The following is a 24,077-nucleotide window of genomic DNA, read 5'->3' as shown; positions in this document are numbered from 1 at the left end:
CCTCTATCCACCCCCGTCCTTGCAAGTTCGAAGTGGTTGCAACCCTAGAATAATCCATGAGTCGGATGCTGCCGAAATTCCACATGTATTGCACGTGTTGAAGAAAAAAAGTCAAAAGCGGATTTTTGTTTTCAATTCCAGAGAAACCTGGATGAGAAGAGTGTAGAGTAGAATTATCATCATGGTCGATATTCAAGACCATGATTTAGCTATCAAAAGATAGACTTTTCCAAAAGGCCCTTCAAACGCTCTGCCATCCATGATTATATGTCGCATCAATGCCAAAGCCAAGCAAGACCCCCAGAACTCCGTCTAAGCTACTCCTACATACCATCGTCCTTTTTTATACAGAAGAAATGAAAGGGAGAGACCCTCCCGAAACCAGTTTAACGTACAGCCGTAAAGATCCCAGTAGCGTTTAATACAAGCCGAAGTTGCTGCTCTTGTCGCCGTATCCACCATCGCGATCACCACCCCGTCCTCTGTCGCCGCGATCACCACCTCGTCCTCGTCCTCCATCTCTGAAGCCACCACTGCGTCCTCCACCTCCGTAACCACCACTTCGTCCTCCATCACCGAAGCCACCGCCGTGACCTCCATCTCCGAAGCCACCACTGCGTCCTCCATCTCCGAAACCACCATTACGTCCTCCGAAACCACCACTGCGCCCGCCACTTCCGAAACCACCGCTTCGCCCTCTGCCTCCAAAGCCGCCGCTCCTTCCATCGCGGTCTCCATAGCCTCCTCCTCCACGACCCCCACCTGAGCCAAAGTTATCACGGCGTCCAATATTTTTAACACCTCCAAGTCCAAGTTTGGATGCCAAGGCTGATGATATAGCAGGAGGCTCTTCCCATCCCCATCCATACTGTGTCCATCGATTCATTGCCTCAAGGCCACCCGGCAGTTTTCCAAGTTGACCGATAGCACCCATATAGGCAGCGCTCTTTGTTGCACGATCCACCATCTTTGTTGCATTTGCGACCAAACTCAAGGTATTTGCTACTGAGGCGGGTAGTTGGGCCTCTTGCGACATATCGATCGCCGCAGTTTCGAGGCTGTTGTCGATCTTAATAGGAAGACCGCGAAGCAGACGTTCAGACTGGCGTCTCTCGGCCTCGTGAATGATCAAGAACCCGTCTCCTGCCTTGTCGCCTCTGCCGGTTCTGCCAATACGATGGACGTATTGTTCACGGTTGGTAGGTAGTCCAATTTGAACGACGTGCGTGACATTGGGGAAATCCATTCCTCGAGCTGTAACGTCAGTTGAGAACAAAATGGCCGATTTAGACTTCCGGAATCGCTCAGACGTATAGGTCCGCTGGGCCTGAGTTAGTTGACCATGGATGCAAGATACTTCTGCTGGGTACAGGGGCGATCTTCCAAATCTGCCACCAGTTTCCGGAGTAAGGTTGTCAAATATTCGGTGGGCGAGTACGACATTGGCCGTCGATTGAAAGTAAACAATGGCCTTGAAAGGATTACCCTCGCCCTTGGCAGCTTTATCTACCTCACGCTTGGCCAGCTCATAGAGTGCTGGCATGAAATTCTCAACACCAGTCGCAGCGATCAGATGTTGCGGTACCTTCTCGTGGGTTGCGAGCTCGCCCTCCTTGACGGTCTGTACGAAATGGAAGTTTGGCTTTAGTGTGGCGCGAACAAGCTGCATAACCTCCTTCGGTACGGTGGCGGAGAAAAGAAGTGTCTGCCGGTCCACTGTATCCCTATTGGGTAAAATATTGGAGATTTCTTTAATTTCCTGAGAAAATCCATCATCCAAAAGTCGATCCGCCTCATCTAGAACGAGTGTCGTCAGATTTGGCGCTCGTACTCCGCTGTATTCGTCGGTCAAAAGATCATATAATCTGCCAGGTGTGGCAACGAGTAAATGGCATCCTTCTTGTCGGGTCTTCATCAGCATTTGGCGTTTGCTATTGCCTCCAACGGCGACTTGGACTCTCAAATCCGTATTGTAGGCCAGCTTATTAGCCTCTGCTGCGATCTGTTCGGCCAATTCGCGAGTTGGTGAGATGATGATGGCTCGGATATCCGAAGCTCTGGCTTTAGAATACCGCTTCCGCACTGCAAGTTCGGGGCTCTTGTTGAGAATATTTTGGATGGTTGGGACAAGGAATCCAAGAGTCTTTCCAGTGCCGGTACGTGCTTGCGCAATGCTAAATAACGTAAGAATGGGAAGAAAATGGCACCACCGTTGAAAACTTACATGTCAACGCCTCTCAAACCTTCGTTGATAGTCATCGTCTGCACATCCGTCATGGTATGATGGCCCATTCCCTTGGTGATAGCTTGAACGACATTTGGGTGCACCAAATCGTGCTCAAGGAGTTGATCGAACTTAGTGATCTCATGGGCCACCTTCTGGTTCGAAAGGTTACTCTCCTCCGTTGATATTGCCTGGGCGGCTTGGTTCCTTAAGCGCGTCGATGCGTGAAAGCATCTTGCCTCTAATGATGGCGCTGCGGCATTCTTGAATGTGAGAGAAAGAAGAGTCGGTCTTGTGGCGGGAATTCGAGCAGTTGAAGTTGCAGCGTAGAAGGCCCTTGATATGGAGGCAGGGCCCCGTCGACAGACGTTAAACATCCTAAACACCGGGTATATAATAGTTCCTTCTGGACCAAATAATTAAAAGGAAGATTCGAAAGGATGAATGCGAAGAACAATGAATGTAGATGGCGGATGGAGAGATCGCCCTTGATGGGTAAGTGGTTTTGAAGAGGACTGAGGAGAGATTTCTCTTCGCATCAACGGGAGGCGCATAAACTATTTTTTAAGACTTCCACGCTAAGGCTAAAACGAGCCGATCCAGCCGCGCTAGCACGTGATGCAGCCCCTTTAGATCACGAGATCACGGGATCACGAGAAAGGGGAAATTTACCTTAGGTAACTTCGGCGAGGAAATTTGCTGTATTAAGGAGACAATTTGGAACTTCGGCTTCAGAAATAATCCCAAAGTTTGTTGTATATTCTATCCACAACATAAATAACATATGCCTTACTCGTATCCGGCCGAGGAAATCTATCATTATCAAGCAAAGCAAACCCGGGACGCCGTATATCATTTCGGGTATCACAAATCCAAATTGCCAAATCCCCCTCCCATATCTTGTAATCATCACTTGTCCATGTCAATATTAGCATCATTACCACCTCAATATCGCATCGTCCGACTCCCCTCCATTCCTTATGGCCTCCAACCTCCCATAACCGCCATCCCCTGACCCACTCCTTCATGGATGCCTCCAGTAACGCCCTCGACAATCCACGCCAAAGCACTTGTGATAAACTGGCCAACTTTCCCATCACCCATTCCATATATAGTGCCTGTCAGGTTGATCCCCTGTTTCCCGATCGTATCGACAGTCTCAATGCAATGGCAAAGTATCCGTTCGGTGATTTTGTGTTCGCGATCGTATGTATATGCAGCTTGGAGGAAGTACTTTATATACGGGAATATGAGGCGGAAAAACACAAATAGCTGGACGATGGTGGATGCAAGCGTGCGGTGGAGGAGCGAGGGTTGGTTTCCAGTGTGACCCTTGGAGGTTGCGTACTTGCGGTTGTACTTCAGTTGTAAAGGCTGCACAACTCCTGGTGGGAGGGAATTCCGCACAGTTATTTGTTCCTCGGGGGACAGATTGGGAGGGAGGGCTCGAAGAAGGTATGTCAGGGCGTGGAGGTATAGCTGTCTTGTAAGGTTTGGGTCTGCCAAACTGCCATCCTGGGCGATGACAGTGGCTTCTTCGGCGGAGAGACCAAGGAGGGCCATGCCTGTGAATCCCACGCATTAGCATAATCCAACACTTCCTCATGGATAGATATAGGTTTAATCTTACCTTGGTTTGCAGATTTCCACGCAATCCCACTCCTCGTGTCATTTATCTCCATCACCTGCGCACTGCCGCTGGATGTTGAACTGGACCCGAACTGCAATGCATACTCCTTCAATTGTACTGCCTCAGTAAAATAATTAGGCCCAACTTTAGTTGTCGTATCCGTAGCTTTAGGGCGAGCTAATACAATCGCGGTTGTGGACGTGTAGGCGGGAGGCGGGGTGCTGGATCCGGAGGTACTCCTTGATTCTGACCCTGATTCTGATTCTGCAGCCTTGCGTTTCGAAGCAAGTCCCCACATGCCGGTATTCACAGTGCGTCGGAACGAAGGCACGCGTGGGATTCGGGATTGGACTACTGACGGGAGGATTGAGAAGAGCATCGAGGATTCCTTGCGGCCTGGAGCAAAGTCTGAGGGGAGGGAAGGCTGATGGCCACCGGAACTGCGTCGGAAAGGGTTTGCCATGATTTAATAGCGAATTGGATATCAGCTCGCAGAGAGGGAAAAGATAACGGATAACGGTGGGGCGCGTAAGCTCGGATACGAAGTATTCGAGATGCCAGGAATTGAATTGAATTTGAAGACTTCAAAGGGGGGTGGACTACTATAGACCAAATCGGAGGCAAAATCTGAACAACCTCTGGTTATATGTCCTGGAGGCAAAAGAAAGAAACGAAAGATTCCAATTCCAAGACGCCATTATTAAGAGGGACGAGGTTCGGCATGCAGAACATAGCGGTTGTTGGGCCTAGGTAGATATTGTGCGCCAAGTTGTTAACGGGGAGGAATTCCTGGTGTTGGAGAGGCGACGGGCCAATGCCAGAGCGAGAAACATCCCACGCGAAGCATGTGAAGGGAGGCATGTGAAAGTGTGAAAGACACTAATAATAGACAAGAGAATTCAGTCGGCTTACCTAATTAGGAATATATAACCAAGGATCTGCACCAGCTAGGCCTAGGCATTTATTACCTAATACTCCTGGATTAATATAAAACTCTCAACAAGTTGCCTGGCTGTTCAACGTCTGTCAACTGCCAACTATCAGTCAACTTTCAGCTGTCAACTGTCATGACGCCGCCTCTACCTCCGCGGCTGGGGAAGACCCCAATCACAACCACCTCCGACCCTCAGCTGGAAAGGTATCTAGGCCATTAGATCATCAAGTATCTCGATTGGTTTTCTGTTTAGGCCGAGGGCTCATATTTCTTCTGCTATCCTCCTATTATTCATCGCCTATCTCCTCGGCCCAGATTCGATTTTCTTCCAGGTTAAATAATACATTGCTACTCGACTATGCTTCAACCTCAATGTTTATCTCAAGCGGGCAAATCAATACACGTCAGTCTTTCTCCAAAGTCATATATGAATTATCAGCTAGTGCTTAATTCCTTTTATAAAGAGTGACATTCCAAGTTGTTATCTCCTGCCTCGTAACTGAAAAGCAGAGCTGTGCCCAAAGCGGGATCAAAGCAAACAAACATCGCCAACATTCAAACATCAACGCGATATTTAGCCAACAGCTCCTTTACCCTATCAACTGGGAATCCAGGCAAGTTGAACCCTTGGTACCCAGTCCTCCCCGCCCTTCCACCAACGATGGAATTCAAGATAGCCTCCTCTGTGACCTCCGAGGCTGCAGCAAACATAACATCCATGCTCTCATTCTTGATAGCCTCAATGGATTGCGTCTGGACCACCGGAATCCCCATGACCTGCGGAGTATCGACTTTCTCGTTCAGCTTGTTGGCCGTCGAGAGCGCGACGATGATGTCTCCTGAGAAATTCCTACCTACGCCGTGGCCGCCCACTTGAGAAAGGCCCACGGCGCAATGGCGCGCGAGTCGATTGAGTTGGTGAGGAAGCATTGGGGCGTCGGTGCTTGGTTTGGTTAGTCTAGAATATTTTCTTTTCCGCGCAGTGGAATGGGAGACTCACATGAGGATGACGACAATACTCCCATCGTCTGCTTTACCAGCCGGCAAATTCGTAGCCTTCTGAGACTTAGTCGTCTCGCCGTCTTTCATCAACAGCTTCCCAATTGGCACACCACCAATTTGCAGCGCATACTTATGGCCATAATTCGTCTGGCACAGAATCCCGACTGTATAGCTCTTCTCTCCATCACCCTTCACAATTCTTGAGCTCGTTCCTGTGCCCGCGGGGAATTCGTGGCAAGTCATACCCGCACCACCACCATGTTGACCCTCAAGAACCTCCGTCTGTGTCTGCGCATTCTTGAAAGCCTCAAACACATTATCGGCTTCAAGAGCAGAATTATGCACATCATTAAGGATCCAATCCGCCGTCTCACCCACAACAGGCGTTCCGTAATTATGGCCAAGCTCCTCAAGGCTCTGACCCTTCTCTCGTGCTCGCTGAAGCGTCCATTGCCATACGGCCTGGACGACGATACCCAAGCTACAGGAATTCGTGAGAGCGATAGGCTATCATATTCTAAATTTATCTTCACAATTGTTCAGGCCGCGGAGCACCAACTGTGTTTGTAAACCCCCAGTCTTTAATCTGGTATGAGCCCGTCACCTCGCCATTGCCGTTCAACGTGTGCATTGCCGCGTAGCAAGGGGTGTTGATGTCATCCGCATGGCGAGGTAGGATGACCGTGACGCCTCTACGAACGTCTTCACCATCTTCCCCCACGGTGACTTGGCCGACATGCACACCTAAACGCATTCATCTGGATTTTAGCAATTGGTCGTTTTTTCAGGAAGGGGTTTGTTCATCTTTACCTTCAACATCAAAGATTGAATTCTTGGGTCCGACGGGGAGGCGTCCAGGAGTATACCCCAGATCCCTGATGGTCATGCGCGTCGTCATTAAGTGGGAATTTCGGGCTTTTTTGATGGTAATTGACTAGAAGCCCAAGGAAGTTGGTGAAGTTTTAGACGTGGCGATGTGGCGATGTGCGCCTTCTTCTTATACAAGTAAATACTTCAAAGTTCCTAGTAACTGGATATGGTAAGAAAATAGTATGTGTTGCACAGCTCTTACTCGGTATTTACCCCGCCAGTGGTAGTTAGCCCCTCTATACAAGAAAGAGGTGGGGCAATTAAAATTTAACCCGTAAGAGTCACGCCGGGAATTAAATATTATATACCTTCCTCTTTGAGCCGTGCCATAGGAAATCTGGGTTTGAACAAGGAAAATCGTGATATAGAGATAGTTGACTAGAAACGGTTTGATGCTGGGTATGGAAAGGTCACAGTAAATACGAAAGGCTACCTAGATATTTATATCTACATTTTTGGAGAGAAAGTAATAATATCTGCCATGAGATAATATTACTCTTCAGACATGAGTTATAGCTATCCGAGATATTCGAGCTACCTACTATATTATCAAGTTTGCTTTTCATACCTCCTAAAGTAAATCACGATATTCCGTGAGAGAAATATCATAAAATACCACCAAAATCCGAACCATATCCCCAACAATGCACCGTACCAACATCCCATAATTCAAGCAGGCACTTCATACTCTGGTGGAGAATCTTTATAATCCCCCTTGGCAACCTCAAAGCTGCCCCACTCCACCCCATCTAGACATCTCACGTTAATGGGCAACATATTCTGCATTTTCTCATATATCGCCTTCAACTGCTCAGGGGTCATTTCTTTCACTATTGGGTTTGGGTGCAAGGAGAACTCCTCCAGGCTGACATCGGGGAGCTTGCGGGTGCAAACCGGGACGCCACAGACGGAGCAGAAACGGTGTTCTTGGTAATGACGGCCGAAGCGGTAGTGTGTCAGGGGCGCGGACGGGGACGTGGAGACGGCGACATGGGAGGCGGGGGGGTAGGCTAGGCTTGTTCCGTCCTGCTCAGTGTTAGTAAGGCTGTCTGAGTGATTCTTGAAAGCGTTGCGGGATGGGTTGGGTTGGGAGATGTAATAGGGGCGGAGGGGAGACATACCCTGTTGCAGATACTGCAATTACACTCGTGGACTTTCTCCTTGCCTTCGGAAAAAGCACCCCTCGACTTGAAAGCCATGGTGGTCCCGCCGCAGTGGCAAGACCCTGTATAGAGCTTGCCATTCTCAACCACGGCTTCTGGCTCCGGGCCAGTGTATGGATGAGTGACATAAGCCGGCTCGATAGCTGCACCGTCGAATCTACAAAGTAGTACGATATTAGCGCTTATCGCTTTATATGGGGATATTCTAATTTGGGGATCTTGAAAAAAGGGGTTATTGCACTCACGTATTGACTTTGAGAGACCAGATGTCGAGATCGTTGATTGCTCGGACCTGTTTTATAGATTAGTTTGGAAAAAGGAGGGAAAGGGGAAATCAGACTTACATTAACGGCGATATCCATTCCTGCCGGTGCATTATGTCTCTTACCCATAATGCCAGTGCCACAAGTTGGACAAAACTATTTGATGTCATAATGGTTAGTTTTATGTAACTACCTGGATACCCATCCTTCCACCTAGTATCCCAAATAACAAAAATCGCAGGACCTGTTTCACAGCTGTAAAACCCACCTCATGAACCATAGACTTTCCTCCAAACTCATATCCCTTCATTTTTTCACGGCCCCTGCCCTCTTGGAAAACGAGACCGCCAACGGGTGGGAAGATCCAAGCATAATTTTTGCGGAAGCAGATGCTACAATTACACTCATTGATCATAGTGATAGTGGGAAGAGTGAGAGTGAACTTGACCGCGCCACAGTGGCAGTTGCCGTGGTAAGTTTGGTTGTCTTGAGGAGCTGTGTCTGCCATTATGGATGTTGTTGCCTGGGTATCTCGCGAGGATAGGGATATGGGTTGAAGAGAGAAAATAGGAGTTTGATAAGGAATATGTCTTGGTTATCAACTTGATAGTAGATGTCTCTTTTTGTCCCAAATAAAGGAAATCCATCGGCTTTAAATACCTACCTAGGTAATAAGCAACGTGCGGCTGTCTCATATCTCCCCACTGCCTATCCCCAATCATGTATAAATCCGCAGTTTCTTGTCACCTTGCAGGCGCCGCAACTAGGATTCGATACCTCTTATCCCAACAATACCGAGGTACATAACGCCATCTGACTCATTTATCCCCGCACTAAATTGCGCCGTGGCTGAATATTAACTATGGGGAAACGGGACGTAAGCAATAGCGACTCTCAGGCCCTAGCCTTACTCTGTGCACATATGTATCATTGGCATCAGACTGACAACCAGTTGATTGTTGAAACAGGAGCCGGACTTTAGAGTTCAGCTCCGCATCTCAACAGAACTATCCCCTCAACTATTCAATTTCTAATCATGTCCGATTCTACTCATAGCTAGCGAGCCGGAGGATCTTTCAACCGGCTGCGAAGAGCATCTGTCAAGATATTGGTAATACAGTTTTATGTACGTCCCTACTGGACTAACGATCCTCAAAGAACTACTGTACACGTACGAAGTATAGCTATGTTTGAATGTACTTCGTAGTCGAAAGAAAATCTGTGATTAGTAAACAATACCCAGCCAGGGCAGTCTCTTACCACCAAGATGGACCCCAACCCCACGTTCTCCCAATACCTAAACCCAAACCTAATCCGCTCACAGTTCCTGTTGTCCCTCTCCGTACGCTTGGTGCAATGCTTCTCAGCGTGTCCGTACCGACACTCCTTTTGTTTCTCAAAGCCATCTCCAGAATTCTACCTCTATCGTCGTCGACATCATCCATTTTTTGCCGAATCGCTGACATGGCCTTTCCAGAACCAGTGGTATCTAGAGTAGATGAAGTTGCATCGGAAGAACTTTTCCGAGTAGGTGTGAGATCTTCTTCTGCGCTGTAGTGATCACAGGTGAAGCCACTCCACCCTTCATTATAACAGCGGCCACGAGAAGTCTGGCGCATTTCCCTCCAGATCTTGCGAGCTGGGTCCACACTATGCCCTCTAATCTTAGGAGGCGGGGGGAATTGTATGAATGGGTCCTCTAGTTGTTCAACCATTTGTGATTGCACATCAGAATCCATCGGGAGGGCAGGTCCAATAACCAGAGGAGAATAAACCGCCGAATCTGCTGTGGTAGCAGCGGATTTGGCAACTTGATAGCCGCTCCCTTTACTAAAACTACTAATCCCGCCCATTCGTTGATGAAGTTGGAATGGACGTTGTTCATAGGCTAATCTCCTTATTATTTGCCTGGCTTGATCCGTTGGGAGGCATTTTTCAACAATTGCCGTCAGAGGGTTAGAGACAGGTCGGCCATTTATCGATTGCAAAATCTGCGGCGACCATACTGACTCCAAATCGTGTCTCCTGATAACTGCAGTTGCATCGGTTTGTAATTGAGTGGTGTGTAAAGCCCCTCCACCACAAAATGATACTGGACTTTCGTTATCCGGGAATCCAGAGTGTTTGTAAGTAAGTCTAATAGTCAGGTAAGTAGTAAGCGTGTCCCCGAGGTGCTTTTCCAGATCAGAGAGGAGCTCCTCGGAAAAGGGGCTGGTTAGGTTTGGGAAGAAATCGCATTCGCCAAGGCTTATTCTGGCCAGTATAAGACGTGTTTGATTGGCTTGAAATATACTTGAATCGTCGAGGTCTCCAATAAGTTCCGTAATGAAACAATTGTGGGCGGGCAGGAGGTCTATGCGCATTGAATGTAGATATCCATATTGTCCCGGCCCTGGATGAGTGTTAGAACATGGGAGCCACATTGATTCACGAGGATTTTGTTTTACCTGATGATTGAGCATTTATGAAGGTAGTAGAGCTTTCAGAAAGTCCATCATCAGGCTTTAAACGTCCATCGGCGTGTCGAACTACGCCACGGATCTCGATTGCAAGCCAGAAGCTACATTTATCTAAATCCACACTTGAAACCTCCGGAGTAACTACCACTCGAGGAGAGAGGACCAAGCTCTCTCGGTATCGAAGACGGTGCGCATTATTAGATGAGGGGGGAGCGGTGGCTAACTGTCGACCAGAGGATATTCTTGAATTGACTCTAATATCTGCAATGTCGCGGCTGTCGAGTTCCAAAGAGTCGTCGCCAGGAATACAAGAAGCGCTACCAGAAGTGGACGAGTTCCAGGGGCTCCTGTCCCTATATCTCCCCCGTGACAACCGACGAAGAAGTATATTTATGGAGCCAGAATCAGCGGATCTGCTCGACTTATGCTTTGGTGGCCCACTACGACCGCCGATGGCTTTAAGAAGAAAGCTTTTGGATCTAGAAAATCGCCTTTGGGGGATGTTGGCATATGGCATTTTCTGGCCGGATATGGAAGATGCTGATACGAAGCCCGAGTCCGAGGAATTGGAGCCTCGGGCACTTTGAGCTGGATATTTGTTTGGGTTGATATTGTAATCTTTAGGGTAGGGTGCTGGTTCAAGAACACCCCAATCGCTCGTAGTTGTCGATATGGCCCGAGCCGCCTTTGGTGTTATTTCAGAGTCATGTTCTCCCTGGACAGGTTCTATACTTCGTTAGCTAGTATCTCACCCTCCGAGAACCTTTAGGATCTCACCATGGTTATTTGTACCTAAACTGAACATATCACTAGCAGGGTTGGGTATCGAGGAGCCATCAAATTTGATACCCAGAACGCTCCCCCTCCCTTGTCTCTTCTTGCGTACAGTCAAGGATCGGTCCGCGCCCCACGGTGGACTCCCATCCCTCTGGTCGGACGAACTAGAGGCTCGGCGTCCTCTCCGGAGTGCCTTTCGGGGAGCTGGGCTGCCGGAAATGGTCTGGCTACGCTTGACAATTCGAAGGGGTTTTGGCCTCGAGATATCGAGTTGGTGAAGCTCCAGAGTAGACGACTCGAACGGTTGGGATGCCATATTCGCCTTGGACTATATCCAGCCAAACCACCGTGATCACCTTCACTATAGGATTTTGGTACTCCGGTTTGCCCAATAAACGTGCTGTATGCCTGGGCGCTGCGGCCACTATGAATGCTTTCGAGATCGCACCAGGAATCTGCGTATATCTGCGTTGATGATAAGTCCGACCGTTTCTGTTTCCTTCTATGCGTGTTCTTTCCTCTATGAGACCAGGGAGAATTGTCCTCCCAGATCCGAAGGAAGTATTCGAAGATAGATTGGAAACCACGTTGCGTCTTGAGGGCGATGAATGCTGCGGATGCTGCGATGACAATTGGTACTAGTATAAGAGCACTAATGGCGCCGTTACTGCTACTCATAGCCAAACATGAAGTGATGTTGATGCTAGATGAGACTATTCATAGCGGAGTGATTTGATGGGGATGGGAATCAGGCAGGCTGCGTGAAGGACGTATTGAGTGACACCGGGAATGAGGGAAGGAGCGACCACAAACGTCAAGCTTTAGCCAAACACCACCGAGCGATACTGAATATTTTGTGGAAAGTATTCTAACCCATCTTCGCACTGCACTCCCATCATTAGGATCCTTCATCTGGGGCTGCTCGAATAGCGTCTCCAAACCCCTTTTTCCTAGCACAGCTAGGTATGATCGATTATAGGTCGCTCTCTTCCGTACACAAACCGCGATAGGGGTTTCTGCTAATTATCTGAATACCTAAGTAATTTCAGATATCTCTTTGAGATGAGCATGCTCCTATGACCTCGCTCAGCGGCCTACACAATGCCTCTTCTCTGTGGCTCCACAGGTTCCAAACTTCTTCGGATGTTGTCTTGGATGGTCTCGATTTGCTCCTTGTCCATGTTTAGAAAGTGTATCAAATCATCCCCCGCCGACGAACCAAATAACGCTGCATCGGCAACACTAGCATCGACTCCTTTCTTCACCCGGACTTCCCATACACCATCCCAATTCCACTCTCCTGGTTTCCTAGTAGCAACGGCTGCTGGTGGATTGCCCGGCGATTTCGGATTTACCTCAGGGCCACCATGAGGGTTCTCCACATCATCAGTCAACCCACCCTGTAAATTGGAGTTCTCTTTGACTTCAGCAGCGGAGAGTTTACCCAACTTGACACGATGAGTCCGCCATGCGTGCCATGCCCCTGGGTTACCCGCAGCTTCCAACTGGACGCTATCAAGGACTTGGTCGTCATCAAATGTGCTCCGTATATATCTCAACACATCGCAGATGGAAAAATCAACAGTTGTTGTATCATTCCCAATACTCCTGTCACTGCTGCCTGTATTTTGTCCGGGAGTTGGACTTGCACTGATGGCCGAGACCACAGAGCCAGGGCTATCAATTCCGCTCACTACTCGACTCGGTGTCTGCATATTGCCGCCTGGGGAACGGCCGGCAGACCTTCTGCTAGCTCGCCCAAACCAACCTGGAAACCCATGGCGCAAGGAAAATCCGCCAGGAGGTAGCCGCTCCTCGTCAGTCGCAGATACCGTGCCAGAGTTCTGGATATCAGTTGTGTACATGTACGTCGTAAGAGGCGTAATTAGGGGGTGGAATATATCTGTCGAGAAAGTAACGAGTGGTGGTAACGAGGGATAGGCGGGTGGGAAGGAGATTTGGAAGCGGAGGATGGCGGGAGCATATGGCCCTAAGTTGCAAGGTCAACATTGCTGCTCTACTCTTCAGGATAGCTTGAATTTCAAGCCGTGAATTAAGCATCTTCAAGTACGTACCTTTCCGCACAAATATTATGCCCGACCAAAGGGTTGGGTCGCCAGGTGTGAGGCTCACGAATACCCCATGAGGACAGGCATATTTGAGACTGGAGCTATAATAGTAGGTTAGGAGGGTCGCATTGGGTACTAGAAAAGGATATTTTCGTACAATTCTACTAGTAGATGTTGCTTCCGCACAGCGGATAGCCCTGATAAGCGTTGCGACACCATTATTAGATGATATAGTAGATGTCGAGGAGTCGTGAAGTTGAGACAATCGCGCGGTGAGATTCTGCCGGCCGTGTTTCGGGAGCAAGTAGGGGGCTTGGACAGGCATCGTGGAGCATCAAACAGTTCCATATTCAATTCTATATAAAACCATGGAACTCACAGGTTTATTTAAGGTATTTGATCGCTAGGTATGTACTGGCCAAATCATAAACTCCACCTTAGGCCACGCAGACTAATAAGTCATATTGCGCATGTCCTGATTTCATGTCTCATAAGCCGCTCCAAATCAATCGGCTCTCAGTCTGGCCTCGATCTTCTGCTTCTCCCGTTCTCTGATTTCTTCTAACTCCTCCTTGGTAGTATCGTAGCTCGCAGAGACCTGGTTGAAAGGATTCTCCCCGCTCTTTTCGAATTCCTTCCTGACCCTGTCTTTCTTTTGATTTTGCCTCAGGCCTTGTCCACTGCCATCCTCATCCATCTCGGCCAACCTCCTCTCCTCAAATGCAGCATAGGCGGCTTTGAATCTCCTTTCCGGGTGTTTCTCTATCTTGGCCGCCGCTGATGAAGACGTCAAAGATAGCGCATCCAAGGCGTTGTCAATGCCAGAGGCATTAAGCGCCGCTGCATTCTTGGAGCCTCCAGAATCCGAATCGAGTTGCGATAAGTCGAGACCCCGACTTTTTTTCACGGCTTGTTTGGCACTCTTGGGTGCTGCTTTGGCATCCTTCTCCTCCTCCGCTAGTATCGCATCTTTCTCTGCCTTCTTCCTTGCCGCCTCTGCCTTTTTTGCAACTTCTGCCTCCCTATCGCTCAGGGTTATCAGTATGTGTAGCACCGGTAGTGGGGTATAATGTGGGGTAGTTCTCTAAAACCACAAACACTCACTTTTTTGCATTACTCTTTGCTCCTTTACTCCATTCTTGATCCTCTATAGCCCCCTTCTTTGCGTTTTCAGCGGCGGCCCTTTCGGCGGCTGCTTCGGCTTTCTTCGCATTGCCGGACGCTTTCTTCGAGTTCTCTCCAGACGCTTTCTGCCGGGCCATAGTGGAGTGACTCTCTCTTTGAACTGGTGGGTCTTAAGCGTGCGGCCAGTAATATCAAACGTGTAAGACGGTGGTAGCTGCGTACGAGTATATAGGCTTTGTAACAGGTATAATGGGGATGAGTTGGCAGATCGTAAGTTTCGAGTTCGAGTCCTTCGGAGTCACAACCTGTTCAACTATAATTGCCCCGCCACATACTTCGTACGATTTGTCCCACCAGCTCCGGTCGGTGGGCTTACTAACCCTCATGTTGGCCTTGGTCGTGTCCCAGGCCGTCAGGCATTAATATACATTCTATCACGTGTCAGGACCTCGCTTCGTCCGTCGCCCTGCTATGGAGACTGAAACTCGACCTCCATCGGCCAAGTACCTTGCATGGCATGTATCTTCCCTTCGGGACCCAATTGTGAGCATGGACGCTCCTCGAAGATATGGTCAATCAATGGCGATCAAGTAGGGTGGATAGGAAATTCCCGTCAATTATGATCTATCAACAGCTACGTACATAGTGCAGTGCCACTTCTAGGATTCGGAAATAGCTCGTTTCCCTGCCAGCTTCCATGTTATGGTGAACCGCAACTCCCTGACACTAGTCGAGTACCTAATGAAATGGAGTCATCAGCTAATCTCGCTCTAGCGTCGCCTGTCCACATGTTGATAAAAATAAGCAATCAAACAAATATGGTCGGCGGAATTCCCATCATGTCTCGCCGAATCCAAGCCTAAATATTGGACTTATTTGCTCGTCTACACCTACCCATTTCCTTCACAGCGCGACTGTTGTGCGCCAATGGGTAGCAAGGAAGTTAGAAGTTTGCCGAGATCACCTGGTATGATATCAGTTTCTGGCATCATATGACGCTGCTGCCCTGCCCGCCTTGGAAAAATGTCTAGGTGCTTCTCCTATCTACCTATGGAAGGATTCTACAGCTCCATCCATGTAGGGCCGACAGGCGCCTCATAACACGAGGTACTCATAAACGCATCTCCAGGGCAAAGATATTGTCATGTTAGTATTGTTGGTAGCTTCAACATTGATACTCCTGGCAGTTTAACGAGCTAGCCGCGAGCTACACTGACGAGCCAGCAACAAATAATTAACATTATATCTTGCCTTTGGCCTTCTGATCCAAATTTGGAGCCAGATCCATGGCTTTACCTCTTGTTAATCCTGAATACCGATTCTTGGTCGAGTGTCGGAACCCTGGATGAAAACCAAGCCCTCTTCTGTCACCCATACAGCAGCTGCATTGATCTCTGCAAGGCTACATCCGACTGTCTGGATAAGGTACATGCATCTCCAGGGTCCCCACGCCCGGACAATACGATCGCCAACAATCTGCAAGTCTCAAGTGGGATCCCAGGGCTGTTACGATTGACGAAACGCCGCATTTATTGGAACAAATTGCATTGACGATAACCAGGATCGAGAATACAAAAAGCTCGTGAGGTTCGGGGCTCAGACAATGCCCAATGTCACACCGAACGACACGATAATCAAGACCCTGCTATAGTGCAGTGCGACCGGGCTACCAACACATGCTTTGTGGCCGTTGAACACTGGCATCCGACTAGACGATAAAGCTGGAGGCAATTAAAATGAGATTTGCAGAGATTAGATAAGATGAATGAATCTGATGATTCACATCTGTTGGAACTTGGCACTTACAATACTTACTGGCACCAATTGAGTGAGAACAAGCACCAGACGCCGGGCGCGCCAAGACCATATCATTAAGACGCCCGGCCTGTACTTCGTCGGCTGCCCGCAGATGCAGCTCTGTGTGGAGCAATAATGCATTCCAAGTTGTGTTACATAGTACGTGAAACAACATTCAAGCTGGGAGGTCTACGGACAGTGGGTTCCGATTGGCTTCAAAGCTGTGGGCAACGTCGGCCAGAAAGAAATCGATGCATGATCGGTCGCGGCAGTGTGGGTGTTGGTTGGGGCTCGTTTGCTCTTGAATTTTTTATTCTTACAGCTGATACGAAGTACCTCGAGCTGTGTGTGGCATAGAAGTCTAGATTCGAAGCCACAATCGACTTGAAAGTACTTTCTGGTGAGAGACTTAACTACCGGTCGGACCATGCGCCACAATCAATCTGTCGGGCCCGGGGATCGGAAAGCTTCCAGCAACCATGGAGTGGAGGTTCCTCCGAACTTCAGCCCATCCATCCAAATTGACGGGCCACCCACCCACTCACTAGTATCGCCAATGACCCATGCCCTGCAGCTCCAGATTCTGGCTGGGGCCTTGGAACCAATAGATCGGAATCCTGCCGGTACGCGTTAAATAACCGTTGTTTTCGCGCTTTCTCGTGGTAGCACCACTCTCAAACAGGCAACATGAGCAATTTCCTTAGGAAAAAGAAAAGGAAAAAGAAAAAGAAAAGGGGGTGGAAAAATCCCTACCTACGGAGTGGACTGATCAGCTACAAGTGAGCAGCTAAAAGCGATCAGCACCTTTGGGATTAAAAAGCACTTTGTCAACACCCAGGAGCCTGGAACGATAGGGGCTGATGACGTCGCGGAGAAACCCCCCTATTTGCGTGCTGCGGATGTACGGGAAACGACTCCAGAACGTTAGTCATGGGAATGCTTTGCCCTGGCGTGGTACGTGGAGGAGCGAAGGATGTGCCATGGATGGATGGTAATAAATAACTGGCCAATTATGAGGTTGTCTCCCAGGAAATCCCATCACAAAAGAGTTCACCGCAGCAATCAACCAACTTTTCTAGAAACTTGCGCAAGGGATCGACTCCCTGGGCATGCCAACTTTCACCCTCTCCGGAGTCCGTAGTGCCTAGAGCCAAGGCCCACGGTAGTGGTGTGCCTCGTCTCGGATTGATTTATCACACTCCTTGCCTCCTTAGCAAAACTTCCCACGATCCGGATAGAGCGAATAGCGAATCATTGCCTAAACCCGCTTAGCTTCACGCCTAGCTAAACTTACCTCACTTCCCCGGTGGCGCTTAGGTTTGGAAGAAGATCCGCCACTCCATCACGAAAAGGGGCGCTACTCACTGCAGACAGCCGCACTACTCCTATGTTCGGCGCGCAAGACGGAGGTGGCCGCAACAACACATTCACGACCCAGCAGTTGCAGATTTCCAGTCTTTTTTTGGAATCATCGCAGCCATTTCAGCCACAAAACAATCGGCAACGGGTTTCCCATTCCAGGTATCCAACGAGCAATTCTCGTTCGTATTCCTGACTGGGCGAAAATGATGAAACTGGCCTCGCGATGGAACGTTCGCCAGGATTGGCAACTTTGCTAGCCGATCCCCACATAGGACATCTACGATAGCTTCCTTGTCCATGTGCTAGCGATCCCGATTCCGCGGTCGGCGGCTCGGCCGGCCACGCCCGATTTAGCTAATGGAGGTCACGAGCGGGTCCTCCAGCGGCGGGTCCTACAACGTACTGTACCTAGGTCCCAGGTACGGAGGCAAAGGTACTCGTACAGCACATTACGCAGTTCGTGCAGAGAATAGGAGATCAACCAACTTGATCGTAACTTTCTCTGTCACAATATTATTACCATGGCGGTAATAGCACTTAACCTTGCTGCTATCGACAGCCTCTCAGGATTCAGGAGGAGGTCTTGTGACCGTATCTCGAAACCAACCCAACGCAGCTTACTCTGACGAGCTGACATGCTTTGCGCGGGAGGCCGAGTTGCAGCAAAAGTGAGCCCACGTCCAACATTTGACCTTGCTGAGCACCTGTCAACGGCGCAACAGAATCAGTGCACAGCCTTAACAGCCTCAATATTGTCGAAACGCTTTCCGACTGGCCTATCCGAGCAAGACACATAACATACGTAGGGCGATGTTGTGCGACGGCGCGCAAGCTCTGAGTGCAACGACGGGGCCATCGCTATTTCTCGATACCTGATAGTCTGGTGTTTCCAGGGTCCTACTCGGTGCCCCGTCCGGGAGATACTTCATACTCCGTCTTTCGTACGTACGGGGCGAAGTCCCACAGTCCCACATCGCCATTTCCATGGCGTATGGGCATTGAGTGGCTAGCTCTGGACGACACCGGATTGCCACGAAATGATCGGTCAAGGGCCAAAAGTCACTTGACCTTCTCGTCGTCCGGCTCGCTTCCGGGTGCATTTGGGCGCGGGGGGGGTTTGGGCCCATGAGCTAGGCCTGGGGCCGGACAAAACGACTCCCGTGTCTCTGGCCTTGGGATGGCCGCCAGGGCTATCCCAGAGAGCTTCTCGAATAAATCAAGGGGGCTTACAGTATAGCGTGGTTCATGGATCCCGATAGCACCGCTACCGCTTCGGGGGGACAGGAACTGCGGAGTGCTTCGTACGGCTCCTCGAAATGGCCCTCCACCCGCCGTCCACTAAAACAACTCTGCTTCAGCTGGCTAGCTTGCTCCAGAGTAGCTTTCCGGCTACGATGCATTATGGCAGCGGCGTCTTCCAAGACTGCCGCCTCTCCCTCTCATCAGCCGTGCTGAACCAGCGGCCTCATGTCTCTCGGACATTTTCCCACGCGTCCTGGGACAATGGTCCCACACCCACTGCAATCCAGATGTGACACCAAGCTCAAAAGGGCTGATCGATCTTTCACAGCATCCTTGCCCTCGTATCAACACCCAGAATTTGCCCAATGCCCGCTCGCGTGCCTTATTCTTGGACTTGGTTGCTTCGATGGGGGGGATATAAAATTGACGGAGTACTTCGTAAAGTACGATCTTCATCTCCATGGCTCCCTGGATGATGGCCACACCCCTGAGTGCCTTTCTGTTAACCCTGTGGTCAGCGGTCGCGGGGGCCAAATTGACAATTGATGATTGATCGCCTCGCAATCTGCTCCATGCGATCCGGGTGGTAGTACCAGCGACTGACCCGGGGTCTGTTTGGTCATGATGATCTGGTGCTGACTCTGCTGGTGACGATGATGTCGATTTGCGCTCGGAAAATGCTCAAATGGTGGCACCGGTAGTGGGCCTACCAATCCCAGGCCCAAGCCAGGAACCGTGTGTGCTACCTTGGCTGCGCTTCGCCGCCGGACGGCTGCATTACAAAGTCCTCATCGGCCTCATCACGCAGGGCAGCCAGATGGGATCTGGCATGATGCGATCCCAAGTGTATGAAAGAGCACCTGCTGACTCAGGCCGGTGCCGTACGCAGACCGTGTACGAAGTACTAGTTGCCTAGCTCTTCGAAGAGTAGATAGGACACCGCCCAGGAGGAGCGGCAACACCTGGCAGCTGTACGCCGCGAGCTCCTCACACCGCCGCCCGCTCTGTTCGCTGCTCGCTCCCCCATCGCGGAAGCTCTCCAGCGACATATCCCAGCCCTAATCCCACGCCAACAAAAGCCGAGCCAAGACGGACCGGGGAGCAGTCCATGTGCGCTACCTGCAAACAATATCTCCCCAACGCCTACGCCTCCTTTTCAGCACCCTCAGGGGCCTCAATGCCCTAGCTCGCTCACCTTTTTACATCCTGGTCCTTGCCCCTGAGCCTGAACCCAAACTACGAAGTACCAGGCCGAACGGGCCACGGAGCCAAATGCCGGGGCGCGAGTGCACACTATCATACTAGATCAAACTTCAAGGCAGTTCGTAGCTTCTGAGTTGCTGGACGGCTTCAGGCGACGACGACCGGGCACCGGTGTGGAGGCCCGCGCCCATATTGCCCAGGGCCCAGCACTGTGGTGCCTCCTGTCCGCCCACTCCTTGGCACGCTTATAGAAGATGCTGTTTGCAGCCCTCGGGACGTGGGCCCTCACAACTCCTGCAAATCAAGGACCAACTGCCCCAAAAACCAAGACGCCAGAAGGAAAGAAGCAAGAGCTCAGGCTCCTAGCATGCTTCTAGCCTTCCACGCCTCGTCACCGCCCCCCATCAAATTATAATTACTCCGTATGATAATTTACGCGGCCGCTGCTATCCGTCCTAGTCCTTACCAGATCCAGTGTCCAAGGGAGTCTTAGCACTTAACGTAGAGTCCACCTGCCCTTGTTATTTATTTCCTCTGTGGCCTCTACAACTCTCTCCCTTTCTAATCTTCTCGTCTCTTCCTCATTCCCGTCCTCTGACCTCCTGACCAACTTCTCCCGCATCCTGCCCGAGGGCACATACATACGTATATTTATACTTGACTATTGTGTCGACCACATCCATACTGCGTATTCCCCCGCTCAACTGGCATCTCTTCGTGATACCATTGAACAAATTGCCCAGGGCACAGAACGCATATAACAGCTTCATGGTCTCTTGCCATAAGCTTAGCTCCAGCCACCACCATCACCCACAAATACCACACCTGAAACCCACAACTCCGAGAACATCAACTTACGGTTGGATTGCACTATCAAGGCAAAGTCCCAGAAGATAGGAGCGGCCACATTTGCCATGTCTGGCACACAGCATCCAGGCTCGGGGAAGCCAATTCCCAAATTCCCAACTAAACAGATGACAATTCTTGGTAAGTCGGCTACAAGGGGAGATACATCTAGGAGGGTTTGCTGATGATGGATGGTAGCACTATGCCGAATCTGCGAGCCCATCGCCTTCATGTCGATCTTTCCGTACATCTATTACATGATACGGGATTTCGAAGTCACCAACCAGGAATCCGAAATCCCTGTGTATGCTGGAATGGTCACATCCGCATTCGCATTTGCAGAATTCTCGTCTGGAGTCGCATGGGGAAAGCTGAGCGATAGAATTGGTAGAAAGCCAGTGCTTTTGACCGGGCTTGCCGGAACGGCGCTCAGCATGTTGGTTTTCGGCTTTGCCCCCAATCTTCCTGTGGCATTGTTGGCTCGCGCTTTGGGGGGGCTTCTGAATGGGTATGTAGGCGGGGGGGATTGGCGCGCTGTGTCACTTCCGCTTGGCTAACCGGGATCCAGAAACATTGGCGTTCTGCAAACCACGGTTGCCGAGATGGTCACAGTGAAGGAGCACCAACGTACGTGAATCTGATATATCATATTCCCCGTGGCCTGTGTGGGCCGTCATACTGACAAGTCGTACAGCCCGCGCGTATACTATTATGCCATTCGTCTGGTGTCTTGGGTGAGTGTTTATGCCATTATCCGCCCCATAAACAAATAGCTCATCGGTTTTAGGTCAATTGTAGGCCCTATGCTAGGAGGCGCTCTGGCTAAGCCAGTCGACAGTTGGCCAACTGTTTTTGTGCCAGGGAGCATCTGGGACCGTTTCCCATACCTTCTACCAAACCTGTTTTGCACAATCGTCGTGACTATTGGAGTCGTAATTGGAATATTGTTTCTCGAAGAGACACACGAGGAGAAAAAATATCGACACGACCCCGGGTTGGAAGCCGGCAAATGGATTATCTCGAAGTTGACGTCATGTGCAGAGACGAAGAGCTCGAGAGGCGAGAAAGTTACGGATGTTGCTGAAGTACTCTCATTATTGAGTGAGGACGAACAACCGCCTGGGTACCAGACGACTGAAGGGTCACCAAATCTTCCATCCACCCCGTCTCCCGAGCCGGAGGAGTTGTTGGATCTGAATGAATCTATCTCTACGCCTAGGCCAAAACCTACTACATCCAAAGCCTTTACCAGACAAGTGATCTTGAACATCGTGGGCTATGGCATCCTGGCTTAGTAAGATATACATAGGTTTTGTTTGTTGTGCTATTTAACTAACAGGTAACTAGCCATACGATTACTTTTGATTCGATGCTTCCAACCTTTCTCAGCACGCCATCCCCATCCGGTGACGAGATTGTCCCAATAGCTCTGCCGTTTAAATTTGTTGGTGGCTATGGACTGGATACAAGACAAATTGGCGTGGTCTTGTCAGTACAGGGGATATATTCCATGATTGCCACTGTTTTCCTTTTCCCTATCTTTGTGCGACGACTTGGAGCTCTCGGACTTTTCAGGTTAATCGCCATCTCATACCCGGTACTCTATATCACGACTCCTTACCTAGTTTTGCTCCCAGATAGCCTACGGATGGTGGGGGTATACGTGGTTGTCATTTGGAAATGCACCTGTTCAACAATGGCTTACCCAAGCAATGCGATTCTCCTCACAAATTCAGCGCCTTCTCTCCTTTTATTAGGAACGATCAATGGCGTAGCTGCATCCACTGCCAGCCTCTGCCGGGCCTTTGGACCCACTGTGTCTGGATGGCTTTTCTCAGCGGGTCTGAGTCTAGGTTATTCGGGTTTGGCATGGTGGTGCAGCGCTCTCATTACCGTTGCTGGTGCAGTTCTCAGCTTGAGCATGACCGATAAAGGAGGCCGAATGGATGTGGACGAAAAGAGCGAAGAGGATGCGGAAATGGGCTTTGAAGACCACATTTTGGATCACAAGGCCCTTGACTCGGCGCTCGCAGCAGCGGAACCCAGGCCAGCGGACCTGGAAGACGACGAGACGGACAGGGTCGTTGTCAACTGACTGTGGTTTTCCCTTGCGGGAACGCTTGGACGATATCACGAATTTTATAGGCTTCAGTTTTCGCTTTGCATTGGGAGGATATGTGTATAATATAATGCGCTTGCGGTTCTGTTCGCGTCTTCGTTTCTAGATATCCCTGCCTCTAGCGCTATCAACGCTGATGGCATTTTTTGATTTTGAATTTTTTTTTGGCGCATGGGCCTGGATATACTTTTATTGCCCCCAAGGGAATTTGATCGTCAAAGATGGATAAGAGGGAGCTGATCACATCAGACTTACTGGGACGGAGTTCATTTTGGCTGGAAGGAAAGACAAAATGAGTTGTGGGTATGGCATGGCATTTCCGGCGGCGTTAAATATCCGTTTTATGGATGTAGGGTCTTAAAAGACCTGCTTCCAGTGCGCCGATTACCTATCACATATTTAGAGTGTAGGTAGAGAATCAATCCATTATGGATTAAACGGGCTCCCCATAAACTTTGTTTGCTTGACTGTAGCTGCATCGCTGGGCCGATAACTGTGTCAGCCTCATACTTGCTATTCGATCGCTGTAACATAATATTATGCTATAGTGCAGAACTCATACAGTAGAGCAGTAGCACTGATCGTCGTCGCAGGAACCCTCTAATTCGCTGATTGTCTTATCAATCGGTATCTTGTGGGGGGAATTGAGAGCCCGCAGAATACGGATCGCGAACCCACGACGCCAACAATCTTAGAGTGGTACAAGATTTCTTTTTCTTCTTGCGCATGCCGTTCAATATTCATGGCGCATCGCAGCGCAATACCGACTTCTCTTGTCTATGGCCTTCGTCGAGTTGATTTTACCTTCTCAGCTGAACAACTGCCGCGATTTCTCTATTGATTCCTGCAGAAGGGTAGCGCACCAAGTTCCACGGCATTGCGGTACAGACAGCTATGGTCACCGATAAGGCGCATTCTCTCCCATTTGTCCTCTGAAGTATAAATAACAGGCGGTGGTACCGGTACCTGTCGAGCAATCCAATTGCTTCAAG

At 49.8% G+C, this 24,077-nt stretch overlaps 7 protein-coding genes across 7 annotated transcripts; 1 reads left to right on the top strand and 6 right to left on the bottom strand.

The window, feature by feature from the left end:
- Positions 1-418: 418 nt before the first annotated feature.
- Positions 419-4,317, bottom strand: BP5553_06437 (uncharacterized protein; the record flags this gene model as incomplete). The annotated part of the gene is made up of 4 exons (XM_032015060.1): positions 419-2,174; positions 2,225-2,630; positions 3,217-3,789; positions 3,855-4,317. 4 exons carry the CDS (start codon positions 4,315-4,317, stop codon positions 419-421), a joined length of 3,198 nt encoding a protein of 1,065 aa, XP_031868481.1.
- Positions 4,318-5,343: 1,026 nt separating this feature from the next.
- Positions 5,344-6,676, bottom strand: BP5553_06436 (Uncharacterized protein; the record flags this gene model as incomplete). Its single annotated transcript, XM_032015059.1, has 4 exons — positions 5,344-5,731; positions 5,789-6,271; positions 6,324-6,534; positions 6,601-6,676. 4 exons carry the CDS (start codon positions 6,674-6,676, stop codon positions 5,344-5,346), a joined length of 1,158 nt encoding a protein of 385 aa, XP_031868480.1.
- Positions 6,677-7,329: 653 nt separating this feature from the next.
- Positions 7,330-8,594, bottom strand: BP5553_06435 (uncharacterized protein; the record flags this gene model as incomplete). The annotated part of the gene is made up of 5 exons (XM_032015058.1): positions 7,330-7,686; positions 7,782-7,980; positions 8,069-8,115; positions 8,168-8,242; positions 8,355-8,594. The coding sequence occupies 5 exons, from the start codon at positions 8,592-8,594 to the stop codon at positions 7,330-7,332; spliced, it is 918 nt and encodes a 305-aa protein (XP_031868479.1).
- Positions 8,595-9,342: 748 nt separating this feature from the next.
- BP5553_06434 (uncharacterized protein) lies at positions 9,343-12,000 on the bottom strand (the record flags this gene model as incomplete). The annotated part of the gene is made up of 4 exons (XM_032015057.1): positions 9,343-10,478; positions 10,534-11,271; positions 11,323-11,650; positions 11,701-12,000. The coding sequence occupies 4 exons, from the start codon at positions 11,998-12,000 to the stop codon at positions 9,343-9,345; spliced, it is 2,502 nt and encodes an 833-aa protein (XP_031868478.1).
- Positions 12,001-12,416: 416 nt separating this feature from the next.
- Positions 12,417-13,716, bottom strand: BP5553_06433 (UBC-like protein; the record flags this gene model as incomplete). Its single annotated transcript, XM_032015056.1, has 2 exons — positions 12,417-13,312; positions 13,398-13,716. 2 exons carry the CDS (start codon positions 13,714-13,716, stop codon positions 12,417-12,419), a joined length of 1,215 nt encoding a protein of 404 aa, XP_031868477.1.
- A 180-nt stretch (positions 13,717-13,896) lies between these two features.
- On the bottom strand, positions 13,897-14,653 carry BP5553_06432 (Uncharacterized protein; the record flags this gene model as incomplete). The annotated part of the gene is made up of 2 exons (XM_032015055.1): positions 13,897-14,413; positions 14,496-14,653. 2 exons carry the CDS (start codon positions 14,651-14,653, stop codon positions 13,897-13,899), a joined length of 675 nt encoding a protein of 224 aa, XP_031868476.1.
- A 6,381-nt stretch (positions 14,654-21,034) lies between these two features.
- BP5553_06431 (MFS general substrate transporter) lies at positions 21,035-23,061 on the top strand (the record flags this gene model as incomplete). Its single annotated transcript, XM_032015054.1, has 6 exons — positions 21,035-21,107; positions 21,165-21,474; positions 21,535-21,593; positions 21,661-21,700; positions 21,754-22,260; positions 22,314-23,061. The coding sequence occupies 6 exons, from the start codon at positions 21,035-21,037 to the stop codon at positions 23,059-23,061; spliced, it is 1,737 nt and encodes a 578-aa protein (XP_031868475.1).
- Positions 23,062-24,077: the final 1,016 nt, after the last annotated feature.

This window comes from Venustampulla echinocandica (genome assembly GCF_003357145.1).
Source record: "Venustampulla echinocandica strain BP 5553 chromosome Unknown scaffold_4, whole genome shotgun sequence".
Lineage (NCBI taxonomy): Eukaryota > Fungi > Ascomycota > Leotiomycetes > Helotiales > Pleuroascaceae > Venustampulla > Venustampulla echinocandica.
The sequence above is the reverse complement of the archived record's forward strand: the minus strand, read 5'-3'. Positions and strand labels throughout refer to the sequence as shown.